Below are 26,934 nucleotides of genomic sequence, written 5' to 3'. Positions count from 1 at the left end.
ACTTAATCAAATAGTTGAAGATATATTAATATTTACGAAGTTACTTATAGATAGTTAATTGAAATATTGCTACAAAATTATTGTATACGTTACATTTTTTCACATTGTTGTAAAAGAATTTCGATTGATAGTTTTATTTTATTTTCAAATTGACTCCCACTATGTTGTTCAAAATTTATGCATCCACTATTCATTAATGAATTATTAATTAGCTGTAGGTTAACAAATCGCTTCTCTTATTGTCTATTATGAGCAATATTTATATAAATATACATATACTGATTAAATGAATAAGTATAATTAAATTTTAATAGCAGCAAACCTCTTTTTATCTATGATATACTTACACTTCGTATAAATAACAATATTTTAAATTTTTATAGCAACTTCAATATAACTTTATGTTACAAATATTTAAAAAGATATATATATATATATATATATATATATTCATGTATTTACATATAATATTGTTTTAGAAATAATAATTAATACGAATGCTGTTAAAACATAAAATAAACATCTAACATGTTAAAAAAATTGAATAAAATTAATTTTTTCTTCGCCTTCATTAATCTTTTCTTCGAACGGTAAAATAGAAATTTTATATAATTGAATAAATGTTATTACCTTGATATACTGGATTATTTTGTGTTTCTAAAGATTTTTTTCGGTGACTTTATTTATATATTTTTTGTCATATAATCATAATTATGAAATACGTGTACTGGACTAGTATTTGCTTAATTTACGGTGTTTATTTCATTTTACTAGATTATTAATATACTTCTGATAAAATTTTGTTTATATTAAATAAATTCATTAAAAAAAGATTAAGAACGTAATTATTAAAAATAATTATTGATACTTGGATAGGACTGAGAAGAGATTTTGAATTTTTGAATTTTCTTTTGACATATTATTAATAACAAATTAAACAAACATGAATGTATAAGCTGTATATTAATTGGCACATGAAACCAATATAATAAAATGGTTTAATAAATCGATATTAAAAGAATAACTTACAGTACTTTGCAATCGATAGTCCAATATTGGGCTTAGTCTTTCCGATTTCGAAAAAGAAGAAGCGAAAGTCGAAAACACGTATTCATTAAATACATAAGTGAGTGTGTGTGTGACAAGCAGCGACGTTACAACAGGTGAGAGTGGCGCTAATGTAAACGAGGATCAAAGTTAGTTGATGTGAATATTTTGTATATATTAATAATGATGCGTTTACGAATATTAATAATCACGCAATTCATTTTTAATATCCACAAGTATACCAATACTTGACGATAAATTTTCTGAATTCGAAGATTGCTTTTTTACTTTCGAAAAAAAAATTTTAGAAAAGTTGAAAAGAGAAAGAATAAATTGTCGTTTATTGCTTCTGTTTATTTATTAAATTATTTCCAACGACTGAAAAATTGTTAATATTATTATTCCGAAATTGAAGTGTCAGCTCATTAAAATGAAAGAAATCAACATTATTATTAGATGAAATATTTATTTAAACTTCTGATATATATTGATTATTACCAAGTAATGTATATCCATATTGATTACTTAAGTATTTATCTTTCTTTCCACAATGTAAAAAAAAATTGGCACTTTTCATATATCTATTTTTTTAACACGTTGAAATTAAAAATTTTTTTCCATATGTCTGATAATATATCAAAGACACAGAAAAAAATCGAATATAAGAATCAAAAGAGATAAATAAACTTGATACACCCATATGTCTTTCATTCAGAAAAATTCGATTTTTTTTTTGGTAAACAAAATGATAAGATTTCGCTTTTTATACTGTCGAGTGCAACTTATCAAAAAACGAATATTAACAAAGAAAACAAATTTTATTGCATACTTGATATTGCTAAAGATGTGCCTTTGAAGTGCACTTACTAAAAAATCAATTCGTGGCTGAAAGGTATCAACGGAAGTTTTTATTTACACAATAATATAATTTACTATACTTATAATAGAAGCGTAGCTATAAATCATAAAAATAATAAAGTTTTATAAATAAAATAATTTATCATGCCAATATTAATTTTGATATTTCTATCAGTTCTAATGTTTATATTGTAATAATAATTTTATGAATTACTATGTGTTGATTATTATTTTCCTATGTAAATTTCACCAATCAGATGAAACAAATAATTTGACGTATAAACAAAATTCTATAAAATTATTTTTACAATTTTCAATCAAATATCTTTTTTCCATTATTTTTAATGTCTTTATTTTTTTATGAAATTCGAAAAGAATTAATAGTGAAATTAAAATTTTTTTTTTAATGTGTAGAAACGAGCGTTTTTCTTTATTAAGCAAAGTACGAAACTAAATATATAAGTTTCATACCAAATAAATATAATAAATCTTTCGATCATTGAAATAAAGAAAATAATTTTTATATGAATTTAATCGTTGTAAGAAGTTTTGTACATCCTTATGTTCCTAAAATTGTAGAATAAAAATTGCTCAGTCGATTGTGTATAGTAGAAATATAAGAAATAAAGTAAAATATAACAATTCTTCATTTCCTTAGAATTTCAATTTTGTTGAGAAAATTGATTTTTGTATATGAAGAACTATAGATAGAGAGAAAATTTGTATGAATTATAGTTCACTTTCAATATAAACAATCAAGTTTGTAAAGTATGTTTCGCTTCAATTAGAAATAAATGTTATAATTTAACGTTTATAAAGTTAATAAATTACCATACTTCAAAATAATTTTTTGGTTGACTAATACATCCGTATTGGAATAAATTTTATAATTCATTTTGCATGCAGCAGGAAAATTTTGTTTGCTTTCATAGCTAAAGTGCTGTCAAAATTTCATCGTATTACGATGAAAATCATGATGGAATGTGAAGGGATAATAGCAACCAAGAAAAGATTTAAAAGAAGCAATTGCTACAGCAATCTGCAAATGGGAAAAGGCAATTCAATGCGATATAGTTCATTGAATTCATTGAATCGTTTGGCAACAATGTAATAAAGCGAATACAAGAATGTAATAAAAGGCTCCGGACGAGAGTTCGTTGATGTTCAGCCTTGTACTTTGTAAATTTTATTTTCCTTCGGTTTTTTCCTTCTATGCATATGCAACTTAGCCATTTATACATATACGTATATTATACACATTATACATACTTACTGAAATGTCAATATTGTATGTAACATTAGATTTGTATAATACATTCAGTGCCTTACTTTATAGATTTATTTGAAGACCTTTTTATCAGAGGCCTTTTACATTCCAAGTGTATATTACTGTAAATGAATTTTATGCGACCTCTTCCGAATAAGCGACAAATGAAGAATGATTGATTTAATAAAAGAAAATTGTATTGTAAGTGCTAGTCACTTGTTATAGTAAAAAGAAGAATAAAGTTCTTTGATTAGATTAAACATGTTTATTTTTGTAATTCCTATCTTCCTTTCATAATTTATTACTCAGAAAATTTACTTTAAATACTTGGTATCTTTTAAAATTCATTTATAAATAGATAATATTTTGATATTTATTAAACTAATATATCAACAAAAATAAAGTTTAATATTTTTTAAATTAGAAATAAATTTATAGATAAATTTTTTATTAATTTACTATTAAAAGTAAAATCAGTTTTGATGCCAAATAACATTTGTGTTTATATTTATTTAATTTAGCATTTATTTTAACACCATTAACTTAGATTATTTAATATTTTGAAATACATTATATCATTAAAAAGCTTAATTCGTTTTCCATAAATTATGATAATAGGAAACATTTTTACCATAAAAATTTCTTTTGCAAAGTTGTGAGTTACGGAGCCTCGAAACAACTCTGTCTGCAATTATAATATACATTGTTGTCCTGTCATGTAAATCCTTGGCATTTTAAAGGAGGACTTTTCTCATTCTTCAGACATTCTCGTAAAACTTTTCAAAAAAATTTCCACGTTCTCCTTTTCGAATGACATCAAAAAATAATGATCGATGGTCAAAGTACAGCTAAGAAACAACATGCACAGTCCAGTCTATACCACAGGTGAAATCTTTATTATTTAATTTGTTATAATAATTGTTGTTATTTTTCGTTTAATTTGAAAAATTGAGAATATATTTCATCATTTTAATGTGCATTTTTCTTATAGCTTTTACAAATATTGTATTGGTATATTTATGATTTATATTGATCTCAATGACTAGGATGTAATATTAAATTTTGATACAAGTTTATATACCTTTTTCATTTGCATAATATTAACAATAATATTATTAAAATAATAATTGAATTTGTTTTATTGTTTAAAGAATGTTATGACATAAATATAAAACATCTCTTGAATTTTCTAATACGTTAACAAATTTCTTTTGTCCCTTAAGATTTATCTAATAAATTTGTAGAGTAATTTTGAGAGTAAATTTTAAGATGGAATTTCATATGTTAACAGTTAAATTTACGAAAATGAAGGAATAATATCTAGAAAATCTTACTAATTTCATTGTTTCAAATCAATTAAAGATATTTTTTACTACTATGTAATATTATATAAAGCTAAAGACAATACATGAATTTGTACGTTTTAGCAATATATAAGCAGTTTTCTTGAATATTATTACCATTGTTGGTTATAAATTCTTTAGGTAACATTAAAAAAATATTATATATATACTTTGCTTGGAACTTTAATATTATTGAAAATGAAAGAAAAAATATTATTTATGTATACAAACATTGTTACAAATACGCATTGAATGTTTTTTTACAAAACAATAATTCAATTATTAATATAAGTGTATAATTTATTTATTAACGATATTTGGTAAAAAATAACAAATATGCTTAAAATATTATAATCTCAGTAATTGAGTTCTCTGCTATATTTTGACTATAAGTATAGAGGTTCTATTTCCATATTTTATTGCATCTTTTATTTAGTATGCAAGTCAGATCACATGATTATTCCTTTGTAACTTAACTAAAAAGAAATTCTGTGTACAAAAAATATAATTACATCTCATATATATTATATGATATAACACACATCGCATATTCAAATTAGAAACATTATATTTTATTGTTGTCTTTTTTATTTATACGAATATACGGAAAAATATTTTAAATAAAATTATATAAGTTATTATATTTAAAATACTAATGAAGGATTAGATTAAATATTTATATTAATCGTATTACCAGTAATTTTTATAACGAAATATGAATTTCAAAATATTTTTGTTAGGAAAAGAAAATATGCTAGAAATATGACAAGGTAATATTATTTTTACAATAAAAATATGTTAATTTGTTTAATAATAAATATAATTATAACAATTATATAAAATAACAAAATTAAATAGAAATATTATATAATTACGAAAGTATAAAAAAATATACCGACTTTTTAAGATCATAATTGAAATATGAAAATATAAACTATTTAAAATAAATATATTAAATAATTACGATATATATTAAGATATATATATATATATTTATTTATTTATTTATTTATATACATATTAAGGCGAAAGAATTTCGAGTTGTAAGTTATACATGGTATTATTTTTTAAATAAAATAATGTATTTATAGAATGAAAAATAACATATATCTAAAAAGTTAATAATTTATATGTGTATATATTCATATATATAATACCAGAAATTACTTACTTACTTACACATTAAATACTTAATTACTTTGTACTAAAATTCACCTAGAAACTTCTACATATCGAACTCTGTTTCGAAGTTCTTGACCTTGTCATTAAATAAAATTTATTGAAGAATAAATATATTTAGAATAAGTATTTAAACAAGTTATCCTAACTTGTATTATAATCGTAGGTTAAAATATAATAATTTTTTGTAAAGTTTTTTAGGTATCTGTTATTGCATAAGAATATTTACGATTACATTTATATTTAGAATTATAAATTTAATAGTTATGAAATGTATAGAATAATTATTTATCAATAATTTGATCAAAATAAAATGATAATTTAGTATCTTCATTTCAAATTTATTGTATAAGAATTAATAATTGAGAATATATTATTTAATAAATATTATACAATAAATATTATACACCGATGAAGAATGAAGATAATTAAAAGATTATTTATTTTATATTCTTCTGAAAAGATATTTGTTTGAAATATAAATAAATGTTATAAATTATTATCTAAGTTAAGTAAAAGAACAATACTATATTAATAATTTTGATTATATAAGTTTTTATTTTTAATAAAGTGTATTAAAGTATTACATTAAAAATCGATGTTATATGTAATTAAAATTTTATAATTAACATTAAAACAAAGTTTTATAAAATACTATTTTATAAATCAAATGAAACGAATATTACTGCAATATAATATTTGTCTTATAATGTACTGGCTTAGGCATTAATAATATTTGAAAAGTGATAAAAACTTTATTTCATTGACTGGACTTAAAAATACAGAATATAATTATAAATAATTCTTTTTTTTTAATGCATTTAAAATATAAATACAATAGGTATCTACACATATAAATAAGTAATTCATCAAAAAATTTGTTATATCAATGCTTTAACAAGTGAACTGAATGCATTTTTATCATGCAATCTAGCGCTCGTTTTCATTAAAAATGTTAAATAAGAAAGAAAATGGAAAAGGAATGCTAATGAAAGTAAAAGGAATTTTATATGAAAACTAAGTGAAATCTTGGAAGGTGAATCATGAATTTCATTTATTAATCCCATCAACAGGCATCGATATGTACTTTCTTCGGGCTATATAAATATGTATCGTTTTTATTGCTGGACAAAAAAGTGAAAAGATAACAAAGATGAATTGAAAAGAGAATGTCAATTTTAAAAAATCCTCCAAACAAGATGGTGTTGCTTTCTTCGGCTTCTTTTTAAATTTGTTCGTAATTTTTATAATAATTTGCAATAAAAATGAATGCAATCGGAAATTAATATGCTCGCATAACATATAATTATTATATCATTTTATAATTTGATAAAAATTAAACTCGTGAAATTTTATACGTATGTTTTTTAAGTTATATTTCATTGAATTTATTCTTTAGTTGTTGAAGTTAAAAGTTTCATAGATAATAATATACTTTATTATGAGCCGTGTACGGTGTAAGTTGTACTCAATCTTAAATTTTATATCTTAAAATTATCACATTTTGAAGTTAGTATAGAATAATACAAATAGTTAAGAACAAATTAATTCAATTTTATGAAGCATATAAATATAAATTTCAATACTTAATTATGTAAACATTTTATAATTTTTGCATTAAAATTGAACTAGATAAATGAGAATTAAATAAACGTTTTTATAAAATTGATTAATTGCATTTTTAAGATGCTTAATAAAAAATATTGATTTGACATGGGGTTAATAAGACTTACAAAAATGTAATAATAGAATTTTATAATTCTGCGAAGAAAATGTGCACAAGTAAGCACTATGTGCAAAGCAACCGTCTTCCATACTTATATTTTCTAATTTGAGTTAATGTATAGCATCTAATAGTTTGATCATTAAACGAAAAAATATAAATTATGTATTTTATATTAATATTTAATATAGTTGCATCTTAATACATAATCTGTTTCTATCTCATATTGAGTAAATATTATATCTGCCCGTGATAATTTTAGGAAGTGTACATTTTAAAGGCGTTTAAATATAATATTAATAATATAAAGTTATTGGTGATGTTTGGTTTTTCAATTGAAATTTAATGTAAATTTGAAAACGAAAAGGTATGATTTAAATATAATTCCTATCCAATATAACGCATTCCTGGAGTAAAAACTGTCAGTGTAGTACTTAAAAAGAAGTAAAAAAAAATAATATCCGTTTAAAGTGCATGAATATTTGCGTGATACATTATCGAGCGGCATCAAGCATCTTTTCCATATTATCACTTTCCTTTCTCCTCTATCCCATAGTTTCTAAGGCACATCTAACGAAGCGCGCACAACCCCCTGTTTAACTTTGATACCAGCGACAAGACTACAACGAAAGGTGATACGTATCATTTCGAATTTTTGTCAGGTCCGACTTGTCGACGAGGCTGTCGACCTTCCGCCGCGAGCGTGACCATATATATATATATATATATATATATATATATATATATATATATATAACGAGGAAATATGCAAAAAGGAGGCACGCGTGCATGAGAGTTCGTTGGCTGCGGGGCTGTACTATTTTCGATGCCCCAGGAGTCTCTGGATTTATCATTGATGGCATATTTTTAGCTACGTTGGAGGATTTCTTGGGCCGTTACGTGCGTTATTCCCGGAACGTTCGGATGCCGTAGGCTTCTTCCTTCGAATGGCGCACGGCAATAATGAACTTAAGTGGGTAAAAACAGCGAGTGTAAATTTCAGGGGATATGAGACGTATTATTTCCCTGATATACGATTTTCCGTCCTTAAAATCTATTGTAACGTTTTGAACAGTATAATTCACATTTCGAGTTAGTTTTATTTTTGAAGTCATAGAAATTTATTGGTTGTTTTAAAAATTTTTAGGTAAAACATCAGGTGTGCATAAGTCATAAAAGGTTTTTCAGCGTGAACTTCTCCTACGATAATGAAATAGTTAAAAAAATATTGTACTTTTATAATTAGACAAAAACAAATATTTCCAAAATTAAAAATTATTAAATTATTGAACATATATTTATCTTCATAAATTCAAAGTTATTTAATAGTATCGAAAAATATTGTTCGAACATATATATTTAATTTTATGATTAAATGGAAAACCTACGTTACCTTGTAATAATTCCTGTAAGTTACTATTTTTGTTACTTTTGTGTTTTAAAATTTAACAATGTATGTGATTGTAAGAAAGATAAACTTTAGCTAGAGTAATTAGATATTCGATTGATATGACAAGGCAATTCATATTATTAATACTTCGTTATTATAAAATTGATACTTACAATTATATAAAATATAAAATAAACGGTCGCTTGACAAAATGTCAACAATAAAGCATAAAACTTATATTACAACATACAAGTAAAAAGATTTTATAAAAATATTATTGCTTTATGTGAATTTCATTAATTATCTAGAGGTTTCCTAAAATAAATATATTTTTTAGATACTCAATACGAATTATGTATACCTAGTTTTATTTAGTTTTGCATTTAAGATTTTAGACATTAAATTTATGGAAACGGAAATAAAACAGATGAAAATAAAATTATCTTTTGATTGCCATTAAACACCTAAAATATTATTTATTTTTGAAATATTACAGTAGATTTTTTCATTATAATTTTATATTAATTTTATATAATTTGATAAAACGATTTATTTATAACAATTATTTATAATTATTTAAAATTAAGAAATTAAATACATAATGGTATAAAGATGTAAGATTTATATACACTGCAGAAAACATTGTAATATCTGTTAAGTAAGAAAAATTTATTAAAATATAGTTAAAATACAACTATAACTATCCAGTTAGAATAATTTGGCTGGCATAATAATTTTGATATTATAAATTTTCAGAAATGATATTCATTAATGAACGAGAATAATTGGTGAGAAATTGAAATGAATAAATGTATTGTATATGTACTATTTACGATACTCAAGATAGAAGAAAAGAATCATTATGTATGAAAAAAGCAATAAGACAAAAAATGACAATGTAATTTCTAACGAATTGATAATCTCATTTACAGTTAACAATATTATCAGTTAAACTATAATCATAAGTATAGTCTTGATTTTCCTGATCACTATTTTAATTTAAGTTTCACTATTTAAGCTTGCTCTCAACGTTCAACCTAATAACGATTAAAACAGTGTTACAGAATTTTTACAAGGCACATAGTTTTCCATATCTACAAGAAAAAAAAAACTCTATATGCGATAAGTGGAATGAAACTGAAAGCGAAGTCTCGTGTTGCCGTAGACAATCTTATGGCGGTCTTAGCACAGAGTTGCTGGGTAAGCAGGTCCAGCTATAATATTACCTTTTCCTTGCCGTTGTATTACCATTCTCTCTTGCTTTTGCAAACGGCTTCTAAGTCGGTATATGAATTAGTTTAACTTTAAAATAGTTAAACGAATTTTATTATTGAAATGTCTTAAAGTGATGTAATTACTGTGATTTTAATAAGTAGTGTTCGGGACATTGCTCATTTGCTCATGTTCCTATTGCTCATGTTCCTGTAAACAACACTTGGGTACGAAGAGAATTTTCTAATATTTGTTATGTTTTGGCTTCAAATGGCCTACAATGTTAAGATTTTCAAGCAGTAACGTCGCTTGGAATTCTCCAAACTTCTTAGGCTTGGTGAATTTACCGGATAGATACTGTCGAATGTCTTTTACGAGTATAATTTACTGAGATCCTATGGAATACAATTCATCTGAAGTTTCATCCAATATGTGAAAGTCATACACAGCTAACCAGAGTTTACAATATTTTTCTCCTCTAAAAACGTCGATTACTGTTGAATACAGACTCTTGTCAGAAGCCTCATTAAAAACAGCTATAACACGGTCCTCAGAGAATCAATTTAATCCGTGTTGGACATAATAAAATATGTTTGGTTCATATATCCCTGGAATTCTGATACCTAGTTTCAAAGCTTCTACTATCTGTTTATACTTATACTGGTCTTCGACTTTTACGGAGAGCTTTGTTTGCTCACCATTGTCAGAGATAGGATCAATGTTACTTACAAATGAAATAGTTAACACTTTTTCAGTCAAATGGGGAAGCCCATCTTCAATCGTTTTAATGACTTGAGTAATGATACTGACTTCAGAATTAATAATACGAGAGAGGTCAAAAACTGCAGAAAATGGATAATCTTGGATAGATAAATTTTTTCAGATCAAAGGGTGGAGCACAGAGAGATATATTTTCATATGTTGTAAAGGTCGAATTTCCAAATAGCTCCTTCTTCATGAATGCGCCTGAACACTTTTCTATGCTCCGACGAAGATGGTCATTGACCTGAATTATTTTAGTCTTTCGCTCTTGCGCCTTTAATCTATATTTTTCCATTTAATTGACTTCACGGTAAATTTATTTGTCTTACCTTAGTTTGTGATGAATGTATAGGTGGTGCGCTTCTAGTTTAATATTCACCCTTGAATTACACTTAGCACCCGTGTCTACTTGAATATAGCGCTCTTAATGGTTATAATTTCTTATGGCTTCACCGTTGGCTTATTAGATTATTATTTCAGAAGTTGTCAGAATTATGTAGGTATATTACAATTACTTTACTGGTATGTGGCGGGGTTAATAACATATCTCATTCATTGAGAAAAATTACTTTAAGCAATAACCGATGAGTGAATGATTGATAAAGATACAGTGAGCAATAACTGATGACTGAGTAAATGGTAAAGGTACAGTGAGCCCAGGAGCGTGGCGGCTGCCCTTAAATACTAACGTGGCAGCTTTTAACGCTGTTAGGAGTGCTTAGGCTTGTTGATAGGCCAAAAGTCTTTATATCGTCAGAGCAAGGTTACAGAATATTCGAGAAGTTTCGAGAATTCTAAGAAAAAATAAGGCTTAACAAATTTGGAGAATTCCAAAACAACGTTACTATGCGAAGACCATATAAACATTGTAGGCCATTTTAAAACAAAACATAACAAATGCACGAAAATTCTCGTCTAGTTACAGTGTTTACAGAAACATGAGAGCTAGAGAGACTGACGATGCCGATAGTCGACGGTCTTGGAAATTGCTTCAATCGCGAACAAGTAATTATTTAAATCATAAAGTTTTAATTGATTTGAACATGGGACTTATGAAGCTGAAATTGCAACTCACAGTGCTGTTTTTGTTATTCGGAAAAATTGAATGTAAATATTTATAAGTTAGCAATATTATTGTGTTTATTAAAAATTTTGCCATTTTCTAACAAATATATCAATTACATTATCACTAATACTAAGCCATGGAAACATCAATTTCACCAATATAATCAACAGCTAATTTAATGGCACGTTTTTTAATTTTCTTCAAAATAGCTTTGAGAAAACTTTATAATAAACGCATATTTTTTGTAATTACAGTAGCAATAAAAATTAAGAGAAATATCACGCAACATAATACAAATTAATTCGTCAGCTTTAAGATTAAATATAAAAAAAAATGCAAGAAACAGAAAACAAACCAAAAACTAAAAAAAAGTACAAAAAGAAATACAAAAACATACAATAAATACGAAAGAAATGAAACATTTCTTTTACCTAAGTAAAACGATGCTTCTCTGTTTTAAATATAACTATAAAAAAGAGTGATGCGCCAAAATGACAATTATTGTTGAGAATCGAGTCTCGTCGAGGAACAATATTAACGCGACTTATAAAATGCCCCGTAAGAATAAGTAAAATTTAGATTTTATTATATCTCGGGCGATATATCATTTAGCGCATATTTAATGCAATAGATTATATGAATCACAAGGTTTTCTTCTTTGGAAAAGCGTTTCTTCCAAATGCACTTGATTTCACATTACATTTTTATTCTCATTTCAAATTCAAATAAATGGCAATGTAAAGTAATTGCGAATGATAAAAATAGCACTTAGGCTTATATATATATATATATATATATATATATATATTAAAATCATAACAACCTTTCAACAGTAATTACGTACGAAACCATAGAGCTACTATTTATTTGAACACATTTAATAATATTATAACTAATAGAGACATTTTGTTAACTGTCGCCAAATATAATATATTTATAATAACAAATTGCAATAGAATATTGCAATATAACTTCTCTATTTGTAATTAAATCTAAAATTAAAATTAATTAATATTCGAGTACCAGCGAGTTTTAACAACATACTTTTTTTTTGACAGATTTGGACAATACGATATAAGCCCATATGTTATGTTTGAGCTCTTCCTGTGGTTGAGGAGGACAAGGTCTACTCAGGTAATCTAAAGGGGCTGGGGGAAAGCGGGTAACAATATCGGTAAAGGAAGTATGTCCTTAAGTTTGCGGCTGGCACAGACGTTATATGTTCGCCTTGTACGATCGAGAGATTTAATAAATCGGATTGGCAATCGGCGCGGTTCTTCGATTGTATGCGTACAGCTGGCCTTATCTTGCTTGCTTTCTCTCTCCTCCCTGTTCCCGTCCTCACTCTCACCAATCCAGTACTCAGTAGTAAGAAAAAAAATGGTAGGTACGTACGCAGTGAGAAGTTTTTAGGAAAGACAAGTGAATTTTGCAATGTTAAAAATTCATTGACCTTACGCTCGTCTACATTTAACAAACAATAAAAATAGTTCGTATTAAATTGCTTGATTTTCGACATACATTCACGTTTGTTCTTAAATTGCGATTTTATGAATGTATTATTTAATGATAATAAGTATATATTTTACTGATAAAAATAACTTTAGAAAATACAGCAAGTAAAAATTGATATATTATTATTTTATTACTTATTATTCTTGCGCGTATAATAACATCTATTTTTAATATCATGCAAACTTTTTTAAAAACCTTAAGAAATTATCGCTCCTTTTAAATAATTATAAAGATATGCGAGTGTTACTAGCGATGAATTTCTTTTGTTTTTAACTTAACTAAATTATTGTTTCGTTATGTCAAAGTTCATACCGACTAATTATATAGATATTATATAGAATTATATCGAATTGCTTTTTATAAATATCGATTTTTTATCGCATTATTTTGAACTATTAAAACTATTAAATTGAATACTGGACATTATTACTTAGAAATAATATCAGAAATCATATTCGATATAATTTATATTTCTTAGTTGTTGTATATTTGCATTTAATTAGAATTGTCAATAACAAATTACATTAATTTTGAAGAATTCTGAGTTGCGTTCAATTTATTTGTGAAAGGCTATTGACATATAACTCGATACCAATTTTTATTGCTTATTAAATATATGCGCAGAATACCAAAGGAAGTCAATTCTTCAAAGTTTTCTTCATATTTTCTTTGCAGAGTGCTAATTATGTGTGTTATCATTAATTTACGAGCTGCAATAACGCTAATGTATTTCGCTTCCTATATGAGTACCATTGATTCGAAATCCAGGTCGTTATTATATCGAGATATCGAGATTTTCAATTTACGCAATTTTTATTTATCGAAATATTATTCTAATAGTCTAATATTTGCACATGCACATTGTGAAATCCAGTATCACCCTCTTACCGTCCCTATCAGTTTCGTTTCGCCAGATACATTTTTTTCAAACGCATAGCTCAGAATCTTAACATAATAGTCACACTCCAGGCTCCTTTATAAAAAATCTAAACAATAACGAAGCTTCAGAACGAGAAATAGTCGGTAGTGTTGCACTTTTTCAGATGCATCATGACATCGAGCCGCGGGTGGCGCACGTTTGCCCGTTTTTTTTTTTTTAAGAGCTCGAGTTCTTGTTAGTTTGCAAGCGCGTGGATGAATTCACAGCAGCATCGATGATACGTGCGCACGCCTCTTCTTTTTGTTCAAGCGCCTCGGATTTCACCGTTTTAACTCCGGGTACGATAGAAGAAAGATCGCTTTCGCCTTTAGACGCATGCGCACATGCTTGTGAGAGCGCGGGATGTAATCTCGATGAGCGAATCATCGGATGAAGAATATTTCACTGGCGCTGTGATGAAGACTACACGGTTGTCCCATTAAAGATGATAGACTGCTTTTGCTTTTGACGATTTTTTATATAAAAAGAGACTATCTACTGATAATTATGATACTATCAATGATCAGCAAAATGATTTGAAATAGTATTTGTGTTTAATGTTTTAAAATAAAATGCATGTCTTTATATATATATTTATACCCGTAACATAGTATTTTTCGCTATATTTTTTATGCATGTATATCATTTCATATTGAAATTACATTAAATTAATTATAAGCTTATTATTTTTACAACAATTTTATTACATTATTATATTGATTATCTACATGCATTTTTGTGCATATTTATAGAACATTAATATTACGCAATATTATTCAGTTTATAACTCCATCTTATTTATTTCTAGAACAATATATATTTTTTAAAGGAATTAAAAAATTAATTCATAAAGTGTCTGAAAAATATTTTATTTTTATTTTTCTTGGCATATAATGTTATTGATAATGTAGTTCCATTAATCCTTGAAGGTACTAGGTACAAGTAAGAAGAAAATAAAACAAAACAAACTTATATGAAATATATGGAAGATTCAACGTATTGTATGTAAACTATGTGCACATTTTATAAAACTTGGTTTATGCTAATATTTAATACTTGGAACCTTTGAACTTACAATATTTTCTTCCAATTTTTCCAGGAAATTGCAGTAGTAGTAAAACTACCACGAATGGAATATAAAATTTATACAAACAAAATTGGTTTTAAAAATTTTTAATCGGACAATAGTACGATAACCAAGATGTCTGAATAATACACGTTACTTGATTTAAATATATAATTTTGGACTGCATAATGTAATTTTTGTTATATATAATCCGATATATAATGATTTATCATTAATTTTTATCATCTTCTAATTTAGCATTATAATTATTTAACAGACTATTTGAAATTAAATATCAATATATATATATATTTTTTTTTAAATTAATAAATTGAATTTCAGTACAATTATAGAATATTAGAAAAGATTTATTAATTAATTATGTATCTTCCTTTTATCTTAAATAATATTTTTGTTAATAGTAGCTTATAATTGTTTATAAATATTTATAGTTATTTATAATTTGTTAATATCTTTAAGCAATATTAAAATTTAGTCAGATGGTATTTAAATTTAGCTTATTATTTGCATACTAATCACTACATAATATTGAAAAAAAATATATTATTCATTAAAATAAATAACAATATTAAACTTATTAACATTACGTTAATTAAAAATATGTTATAATGTTATAAAATTATATTCTTCAATTTTTATACCGCAAGATAGGAAATTATTATTATAATAATGTATACGACTTTAATGAAGTACATGAATACAATTAGAAAATTACTTTACGACCATTTCAATAATCATAATTTAATTAATCGAACTAGATAAATATGATATAAGTCAACATATGAATGGATTCACTTTCTTCGTATTCTAAAATAAATTTTTTTATCAAATTAAAAATACAACAGCTTTTAAACTAATTTATAAAAAAATCGGTTTGTATAAGTAAATTAATCTTTTATCGTTATGAAAATGATCTTGAGGACTGCACATCGTCTGTACATTAAATATAACCCAGCACGTGAACATAAAATATATTTTTGCTGTGCAAAATGTTACTTCATGGTCAGTTCTTTGATTTTGAGGTCGGTATAAAGTCAATATCAACGTCATGCATTTAGTATATAGGTATATCGGCTAATCGGCAAAGATCGAACTTGCGAACGCTAAATCCTTGATTTTAGAATTCTGGCAGCAAAGCATTTTACAAATAAATGTAGATTCGATAAAGGAGTAATTGGCGGTTCGAGTACACCTTCATCGAAAGTATGCAAATTTATTTCGCTTGAGATTCCATTTTAAGCCAATGCGAATAACGGTAGTCTGTTCATCATTTAGCGGTAGAATCAGCAGTAACGGCACTGCTTGATTAGATAAAGACGCCACAGCTCTTATCGGCCGATGTATTCTATTTTTTCAACACTGTCACAAAGATAGACTTCAGTGGTATTATATACACACGTAGGTATAGTGTGCTGTTGATAAGGTAAGAGATCATAGGATTATAGCTCTGCAGCTTGCGCTGACTTCTAAGGATTATTGTAATTATATTGAAGTTATTACTGGATTAAGATATAATGAACACAGCATATATCTAAAATATTTTAGACGCTAATTTTGGAGAAAACTTATCCTCATCGAAAATGTTAAAAACAAGTTCTGACAAATATTTAATTTAAATATAAATAAATGAATATATATGATACTAAGCTATAAGCAGTGACTTATTACTGAATTATTTTAATAATAATAATAATACATACATACATACATACATACATACATGCATACACAAATGCATACATAACTCTGAATGAATTTGCAAAGTTATATCACTAACCACTGTTGAATATGGATTCGAATGCAAACTTATGAGTACGGATGAACTGAAGTTCAGAGTGAAGTATAAAGAAATAATGAGTTTGTATTCAAATCTTGGTGGTCTCACTCTGATGCACTTCTTCTAAAATAATGTTCACTAAAGATCCTTTCACAAGATGCGCTCAGCTAACTGCATACGATTATATGAGTAGCGTTTCATAGAAGACACTAGCTATTCGTGACATACTCCTACTTCAAAATACATGATCTTTTATTATTTATTTACAAAATTATAAATCCAACTAAATACTCAATTTTAAAAAACTTATTAAAATAATACTTTAAAATAAATTAAAACTATTAAAAGAAAATAAAACTAATACATTTTCTTTCATCATAACATATTTTTATTAAAAATAAAGAGCAACTTTTGAAAATAAATGTTTTTCCATCGAAGTAACTGACATATCCTCGTGTTGAACTATATTCACAGCATTATAGTACATGTTTATAAATATATTGCATTTACCATACTGTACATTTTTTGCATTTAATTGTCACACATAGGATATAATACTGGTGCTTCATATTGTTTCGTGATTGTGAAATAATTGAATAAAGAAATATACATGTTCAATTGTGAAAAAGAATGTGCTAAGTTCAATCTGGTCATTTTTGTTGAAATACTTTCGCATTTATTATATTATATTATCTTATATACGTTATGTAAAGTTTTATCATAATTCAGAATCATAAAAAATTAAATGTAAGCCATGTAACAGACTCAGCAGTACTAAAATACTAATTATTTAAAAAATTATTAAAAGTAGTAAATTTCTTTTATAATAATTACTATTTATCATATATAATTTTAGTACATAAAGTGTTCGAAGTAAATATATTAATACTGGATTTTCTTCAAATATTTTACTATGGTATTCATAAGTTTGTAAAATTTATAAATAAATTCATTACGTGTAATGCATTCTTATGATGTACAATTAAGCTTTTTTATCTCAATTGGTACGAGTTATACTAGCTGCGCACTTATTTACTATTTCACATTTATGTCACCTACTTTAAGATTTCCTTATTCATTCCTTATTCCTGTTTCCTTATTCCTTATTCCTTATTCCTGATTCATTTATCAAGTAATTTTCGAAAATCTTTATTATTGAAAATCATAGCAAAAATCTTTATTATTGTAACTAAAAACTGAACAGCTCTTAATACAAAATAATTATAATCATACTCATTCATAAAACATAAATAATAAACATTTCTTATATATTATATACAAAAACTACGATTTTCTAGGAGCATCTAAAGCTAAATAAAAAACCAATAAAATAAATGGTCCATTATTACAAAATCTACAAAGTTACGTTTGAATAAGTATTTTTCAACCGCTTCTTCGCGAAAGCTACATAATAACGAGATTTGGCCGTATCGGGGTAAACAGATAATTGCATTTTCGTCGCAAGCGTGAAAGCTATGCTCCACGTAGATGCCAAGAGGCAAGTCGCGAAGAAACAACCCGCAGAGAGATGACAAAAGCGGACGGGAAAAGAAAAATAGAATCAAATGGGAGAAAAGGCGCCGTAGCAACAAATCGTGGAAGAGGCTGAGAGGAAGACTCTAAACTGCCCCCAGGGATCTTGAAATTTAATACATGCGGTGCTTATCCCTCCTCTTCTTGCCATCTCTTCTCAACCAACCATACGCTGTTCCGTATCTCTTTAAGCCCCATGGATCTTTCTAACTAACGCGGTTTTGCACTTTGTATGGCCAGTTAGGCACTTCCATATTTTTTCTCAATACAAACACAAACTAATTTTCTATTATATTGTGTGGCGAGTTAAGGAATAGTAGACGGTTCGTTTTTGACTGTGTTTAGTTGGTTCAATGAATTTATATTATATCTTATCTTGGCAAAAGCTGGAAATGGAAAAAGTCCTTGAAATAGTTTATTTATTTTGGCAATGAGGCATAAATATTGCGTGTTTACTGAAGCCATTAGTTTTTCATTATGGTCATTAAATGAGGTGGCATCATTTAAAAAAATATATATGTTTTTCGAAAGAATAAAAGCGTTCTTTATTTTAATTTGTATTTCTAAATTTGATTGTCTAACTTTCGAATTCTCTAAGAAATAAAAATCTTAATATAATGCATATAATTATACATATTTTTTAATTGTTTATAATAATTTATACAAAGAAATATTTTATTTAAGATACTTAGGTTGAAACTATATATATATAATATAGTGTTTTATGAATATGGAACAATTATGACGCATTATCAGTAATTATATAGAAAATACTTTGAAATGGAGATGGTAACAGGATTTTACCATTAAAATTTTTTTATTCCATGTAGTTTTGTATGTTGCATATTGCAGTTTCTAATAAATTTATTAATTAATACACTTTTAATATTTTAGAACGAAATAATTATTTTTAAATTTTTATTATTAAAACTTTGTTAAAACGGCATTTTTAAAAGTCGTAAAAATTAATATTAATCACAATAATTTTTTGATCATTTATTTAAAAATTGCTTTACTTGATAATAATTTAATAAATGTATTGTAGATTTAATAAGCTCTTCCTTAATAAATAAAGCATTTACATTTATTAATATATAAACAAATACACTTAATAAATGAGCATTCATTAATATTTTGCCCAGATACTTTTGTTTGCGGATAAGCTATGTAATTATTTACATTTTTAATAAATATCACGAGAATGGTGAATAATAAGGAAAGTATTAAACTCATGATCAAATTATTAGAAAGATATGAAACATCAATTTTAGATATCAAATCGTTATATTTTTAAAATACCTAATCTATAAAACTTTTGAATCTTATAACATAAGAAGACTCTAACTGATATTTCTAAATAATGCGTGAAATTAAATTTCAATATATTTTTAAGAATCTCTTTCATCCTTCTGTATGATTCTTTATAACCGTATTATAGAATTGCAATAAAAATTAAGATCATATTTAATGTTTAACTAATACTCTGGTATTCTATAATATATTACGAGATTTATTTTATAACGCTTATTTCTAATTAATCATTTAAAAAAATTAATTATGTATTTAAGAGTGAAATTCAATTTAAGTAATTGAAATGATAATAATGTAAATGGAGTTAAATTATTTTTTAAAATTAGGTACGTATTAACATAAATAATATATTTTAAAGATTTCCTAAAAGTAGCCATTTATTATATATATATATATATACAGAAATCAAGATTTTGTTAATAAATTTTTATTATTTATTTTATTTTTTTATGGATTTGATTGAATATTATGTAAATCGGTAAATATTATCATAATAATAACATTTCCCAATGTAAAATTAAATCAGTAGTATTTATCGATAATCATAAATAATAACTTACGTTCCATATTATACTATGTTAAAAGAATTCATGTGTATGTACTGTAACTATAGATATTGAAGACTAAATACTTAACATATGCGCTTTTATTAGTTTATTGTTTTCAGTTTAGTTCTTATTTTCACTAGCAGTTTTACCTAAGAAGTTTCGGCGTTGTTTGGTTATTGATTTGAAGCACTAAATCTAGATAAAAATTTCGTTAATATTATTTTCATTATATGAAATATTTTATTATATTTTTTTATTATAATTAATTAATCATAATGCTTTAAAATTATGAAACTTTTCTTTAACGGCTGTACTTTGAATGTTCAATTCTTATAATAATATCAAGAGTATTCGTATCTTTGATAAAGGATCTTCTATGTTTTAACAAATATCCTTCATCTTTCAATTTATAAATTCTATTAAAAATATCAGTTAAAAATATAAATTTATTAATAGCAACCGAGATATTGATTTTCGAAATATAGAATAAAACAGTAATACGATATTGAATCTCTATTTCTTTTTTAATTTTCATTTATTTATGCTCGTTGTGCTTTTCAGAATCGCAATTACCGAAAAAGACCATTTATGTGTATAATGGATTGTTTATTTGTGCATGTAAGCAATTTATTTTTCAACATTGTTTTAATATAATCGGTGTAAGTATTTTTAAGGTAAATAGGAGGTCGTCACTCGAGGTAAATCACCTGAAAATATAAATCCTGCGTAGGAATCATCAATTCACCGTGGAAAATGAAGACCCAGACTTAATTTGCCCACGGTAATCTATGCATTTTGCAATGTAACTTTAAACGATGACGACGACGTCCAACTCGTGGGGATGTAAATGACAGCGGAATAATTCTGCGGCCGCGAGCATTACCCGCGTGTCGCGCTATAAATCACTAGGGCTTAGAAAACTCAGGCGCTCGTAAAGTATGAGAAGAGCCGAAGGATCCATGTGGCTCCGGGTAATTGGGGTCGATCAGCTACAGGTACTGCGAGTTCCAGAACGGACACTTGTTTCCTTCACGATTTCATCCTGCATCATACGGTTGTTTACCAGAACATATCGGCAATGGGCATACGCCATGAAAATTGAAGAAAGACCTATGCATTGTCAAGTATTTTCAATCATAAAACCAGTTGGATAAATTAAAATTATATATTGATAGATTATATATTACATATTTTACTTTATTGGGTATAAAGTAATTATCGAGTAAAATAGCTCAAACGCATCGTCCTTGGTTCTTTTGACAATATTGTAATAAAAATTAATCTTTTTATACATTATCTTATTGATATATTGAAATAAATATATACATAAAACATATTTATTTATCACTATGTTTTGACATTAATAAAGAAAATTTGATTGGTTAATCTGAGTATTTAATAAGCTACATTTTTTCAAGGATTATTCAACGTTATTTCGTATAATTTATTAAGGATAATATCTAAACAATTTTTTAATATGTTAGAACATGTATTACATTTTAAACGATATTCAAAAAATTTTTTAACTTTAATAAAAACTGCTTCATAAAAATGTATAAATATAGAATTATAGGCAATCCACTTGTACATTTATAATGCTAATATATGTTTCATAGTTTACAAGATTAGTTATCATTATTTAGTTGATTATTGATATTGATCATTACTCATTAACATTATTTAAACTGCTATGCAAATTTACGAAGTTTAAAACCTACAATTTTTATGGATATTAAAAAGTGGTTATTATACAGCATAATTGTTACAATTATGAAGGACAACATCCATGGTTATATTAACTGAACACTTCACCTTCAGTTAATTCACCTTCAGTTTATTTAAATAAGTTATATAATTGTGTTTGTAACATCTAGATATTGTAAATTTTTTATTTGTTATTTTTAAATATATGAATTTTTCCATTCCCGAAAACAACACGAAATTATGTGTAATAAGGTCCAATTCTGTTCTAACAACTTAACAATAATTATTTGACTGATATTACTTTAATAAAGCAATAAATCTGATATAATAGAAAAATTTATTTTAGTAGTTAAGCTTCAATTTTTGTAAACAAAGTTTTTGATTTCCATTCTCGTGATATGCAGTAAATAAATTAAGGTAAGAAATTATATCAAGAAGAATTAAGTCCTAACCTTTTTCCGTAGATGTAAGATATATTACAAAGTAAAACGCTTTTAACAGAACGGGAGAAGAAACGATGTATCAAGATACATTTATTATGTCTCTATCAAATGTAACTACATTTTTAAGAAAAAAGCCATTAAGATATTAAATGTACAGAAATAATTAAATATTCAGAATGTCTAAGACTTTGCGTAAAATGATTAGTAATGGATAGTAGGTTCATTGCCTATCATGCACATTATAAATATTTATATAAATTTTAATAGTGATTAAATATCCCATCATTAAGTTAGTAAATGATTTCTTTTTAAATTGTCCATTCATAATTTCAAAATAATTTATTAAATCAAGAAAGTTGATTATTAATTTTGAGTATTAGTATATTACTGTAAAAACTTGTTTAAAATAATTACACTCCTTGATCTACTATTGGTATACTCTTGTATATTATAATTCCATAAACTATATTGAAATAATATAGTATCTGTATACTTAAAATAATTAATTTCTATGTGTAATAATATACAAAAGATCATTATTTTGCAAAAAGAATAAATACAAACATATAAATTTGATGAAATTCCATTTGCTTTTAATTTTAACAACTATCTAACATTTTAAATAAATCTCCTCAATAAGGTATAACGCTTATAATTTTTTATTTGGTTTAAAATTTTATATAATTTTAATTTTAATAACAATAAGTATCGGATTTTTTCTTGTTATATGTAAATAAAAGAATATAATGTTAAAGTATATATATATATATATATATATATATATAATAAGTTTAAAAATACTTCGATAATATTTACATTAAAAACATATTTACAAGTAAATACGATGTATACACGACAGTAATTCAGCGAAAATGAAAAATATAACCCAATGATTTATTAGGTTTAATGGATATAGCGAATAAAACCAATGCAAAGTCCGCATTTCCTGAGGTATAAATTGAAATGGTATCTTTGTCTCATAGGTGGTTAAGCATCAACAAACGCACCGATGCAAATATATTATACCCTACGACACCATAAAGCAGAGGAAGATCAAAGACATAGTAAGATAAAAAATAGTAAGGACGAGTTACATAGACACTTATCCGGGTTATTCGAGTGCGTGTTTGCGGTCACGACGAGTCAAAGCCGCCGTCACTTTATATAAAATACGATAGCATTGCCCATTGGATCAGCCTGCAAGTGCACGATTATACATTTGTTGTAGGCTTTACGACACACCTTGATATCGAGCGCTCATTCTTGCCCATTATAATTATATATACACAATTAATTATCTATTAATGAAAGATATTTCAAGAAATAAACTCGCAATGTGCTTGGATATCCTAATGCATGCTCGTACAACCTAATGTAGTTTGTATATTTTTTCAGAACTATTCACCATTGAGACAATCACGCTTCGAATAATTTGAGTTAATTGATTATCATGAATGGTGAATAATAAGATGTAATTATGGTAATTACTTACGACTGTTTCTTTTTACCTTTATTTATCTGTACTATCACGCATATATTGCATAACTCTCTGCTCTTTGATACCTTTGACTTGTCTACAAATAGGGTTTTTCATTACGTAAATATGATTACGAGGAACTATTTAAGAAAATGTTTTCAAATATTATTAGGTATATAATTCTTATTATTAATATATAATAAATATATTAGTCTTTTATTTTTTTAAGATTGCAATTGAATATAAAAGCAACTGTAGATATATCAAATTGTGAATAGAGGTCTTGTACTTGTATAAATTGTATGAAATTGTTTTAAAAATATTTAATATGAGTCTAATAACATTTTTGAAGTCTAAAATAATTTTAAATATAAATTTATGTTTAAAATTTATTTCTAATAATAAATTTAATGTATATAATAAAACAAACAAGAATTTGACTTTTTTAATGTAAATTTTATTTTAAAATATATAACTATAAATAATCATATGTTAGAATAATGAAAAATATAGAAAGAAATGTATCGAATATTTTTGAAGAAAATATTCTCAATGTTATATATTCACATTGATATATTTTACTACTATTATATTAATACGTAAATCTATCAATTTTATTTGGCATACACTTTTGATAATGTATAATATTATAATTATTATGAAATTTGCAGCAATTATTTTATATAAGATTTATTATGATGATATCTAAAATTATATATAAAAATTTTCTATATATTTTTAAAATGAAAAAAAGATTTAAATTAAAATTTATATTATTTTAACTATTTTACTAATATTTGGTCATAGAAATTAAAGTTCGGAAGCTTAAGAGTGCCTAAAAATGTATAAGTAACAATGTGTGTAGCATACCACGACTAACAATCATGCATATGTTACTGTCTAGTCATATTCTTTTTTATCATTCGTGATTGTGTTATTATTATTAACTTCATATTAGTGTAATTCTAAAGGAAATTAAATGTAATATTTAATCAATTAACTATAATTTGTAATATATGAACAATAATGTCTAATATATTGTATTATATAATATACTGTATATGTAATATATTATATTAATAATGTAATATCCTAATATTATTTAATTGGAAATAATGCAGTACATTTAAAATCATTTATAACAAATGTATTTATTAAATTTTCGTATTAAATTTTGTGAGTAAATTTTTCTAAATAAATTACATTGGTGATTAACATAACATAAATCCAACTTTAAAATAATAAAATATATTCGATGCAGTGTAATTTATTTTATTAAACTATTTATTATTAACTTATTATTATACTGTCATCTTAATAATAATTTGTTCAAATGAATTTATTAAATATGTTTCGTGTCCTTTGTAAAATATTATTATAGAAATTTATTACAGAAATTTATGTAATTGAAGTATAATATCCACATAATATCCACATAATAGATGTTATTAAATTTTTCTTAATTAAGATCTTATATTCGCGTAAATTAAGTTGTATCTAAATTTTTATATCTTAATAAAATAAAATTTTTGACATTATAATTGGTAAGGTGCGTCGGAACAATGTATTCGAACCTTATTGATTTTATAAGTATATTAAAAGAATGTAATAGAAGGTTCTAATAGAATAAAAGTAATTGTTCAGTGTATTCAAGAAAATTTTATTTCTAATAAAAATCTGAATGATTATTTTATCTCAATGATTATTTTTTAATATGAATGATAGAAATCATAATATATAGTAATACTTTATCTACATTTTGAAATCGTTCGTTATTTTTTAAAAAAATTCTTATAATGTCACAATAATTTGTTTATAATTATTATCAATTAATTTATTTATTACATAAATGTATTTATGATTACCGCATTATATTTTATTGAAACTTATTAATTTCTTGTCGACATGTTTATATTTTTATAAAAATTGTTTTGGAGTATTATTATCAATGGTCGAAGATCCATTGTATTATTGAGTATCGAACATTGATTATTAGTGAGGTTTTCAACAAGTGTTGGACCCTTAATTTCCTGCTTAAATCAACTATAAATAAATACCTTTCGCATTGGCAAATTACTACTATATTACTGGTAGATATAATTAGCCTATAAGGAAGTGACTCTGCTTTATTTGACGACTGTCATTCGCGAGAAATAATATCCGTAGGAGTATAACCCAATCGTAACTCATTTTCTGCTCCGCTAAATTATATATGATATAGTATACAATATAAAAGAGAATGATTTTTCTACGGTCAATGCACATATGCATAGTCATCTAAATCAATTATTAGTTATGTAATATGTAGCTACCTCAATAATTTATATGAATCTTATTAGCAATTCTCTCATTTATGTGCGGTTAAGGTGTCAAGACAATTGACTTTTTTTTTATTTAACTAATATTTATTTTAAAAATTGCTAAATAAATAGAATTTTAAAGAAAAATTATTACAAAAACTTAATATTAGTGACAGTATAGTCTTTGAGTTAAAATCTATATAAGAATTAAAATTTCATTTATACCTTTTGCGATTCTATCATTAACTAGTTTAATAATGACTTTGTGTTATTATATTTTAGTAAATTGTTAATTGTTTTTCATTGTTTTACATTACAAAAACGTCATATTGTATATAATTTAATAAAATTTATTTCTATTAAAAATATTGAATATTTAAAAAATCTTGATTTCTTTTAATATGTTGATTGATTTATAAAATCATGATTTCATTTAATTAAAAATTCTTGATCAAAAAGCATACATACATACT

The 26,934-nt window shown here is 25.1% G+C and overlaps 1 protein-coding gene across 1 annotated transcript in view; it reads right to left on the bottom strand.

Annotated features, from left to right (window-relative positions):
- Positions 1 to 10,403: 10,403 nt before the first annotated feature.
- The window catches only part of LOC105365743 (uncharacterized), a 40,265-nt gene continuing 23,734 nt past the window's right edge, over positions 10,404 to 26,934 (bottom strand). Inside the window, exon 4 of the mRNA XM_011503976.1 lies at positions 10,404 to 10,555. Within this exon, the coding sequence (XP_011502278.1) occupies positions 10,404 to 10,555 (152 nt within the window). The remainder of the gene's footprint in view (positions 10,556 to 26,934) is intronic.

The sequence above is a fragment of the Ceratosolen solmsi genome, unplaced genomic scaffold (assembly GCF_000503995.2).
Source record: "Ceratosolen solmsi marchali unplaced genomic scaffold, CerSol_1.0 scaffold53, whole genome shotgun sequence".
NCBI classification, from domain to species: Eukaryota; Metazoa; Arthropoda; class Insecta; order Hymenoptera; family Agaonidae; genus Ceratosolen; species Ceratosolen solmsi.
The sequence above is the reverse complement of the archived record's forward strand: the minus strand, read 5'-3'. Positions and strand labels throughout refer to the sequence as shown.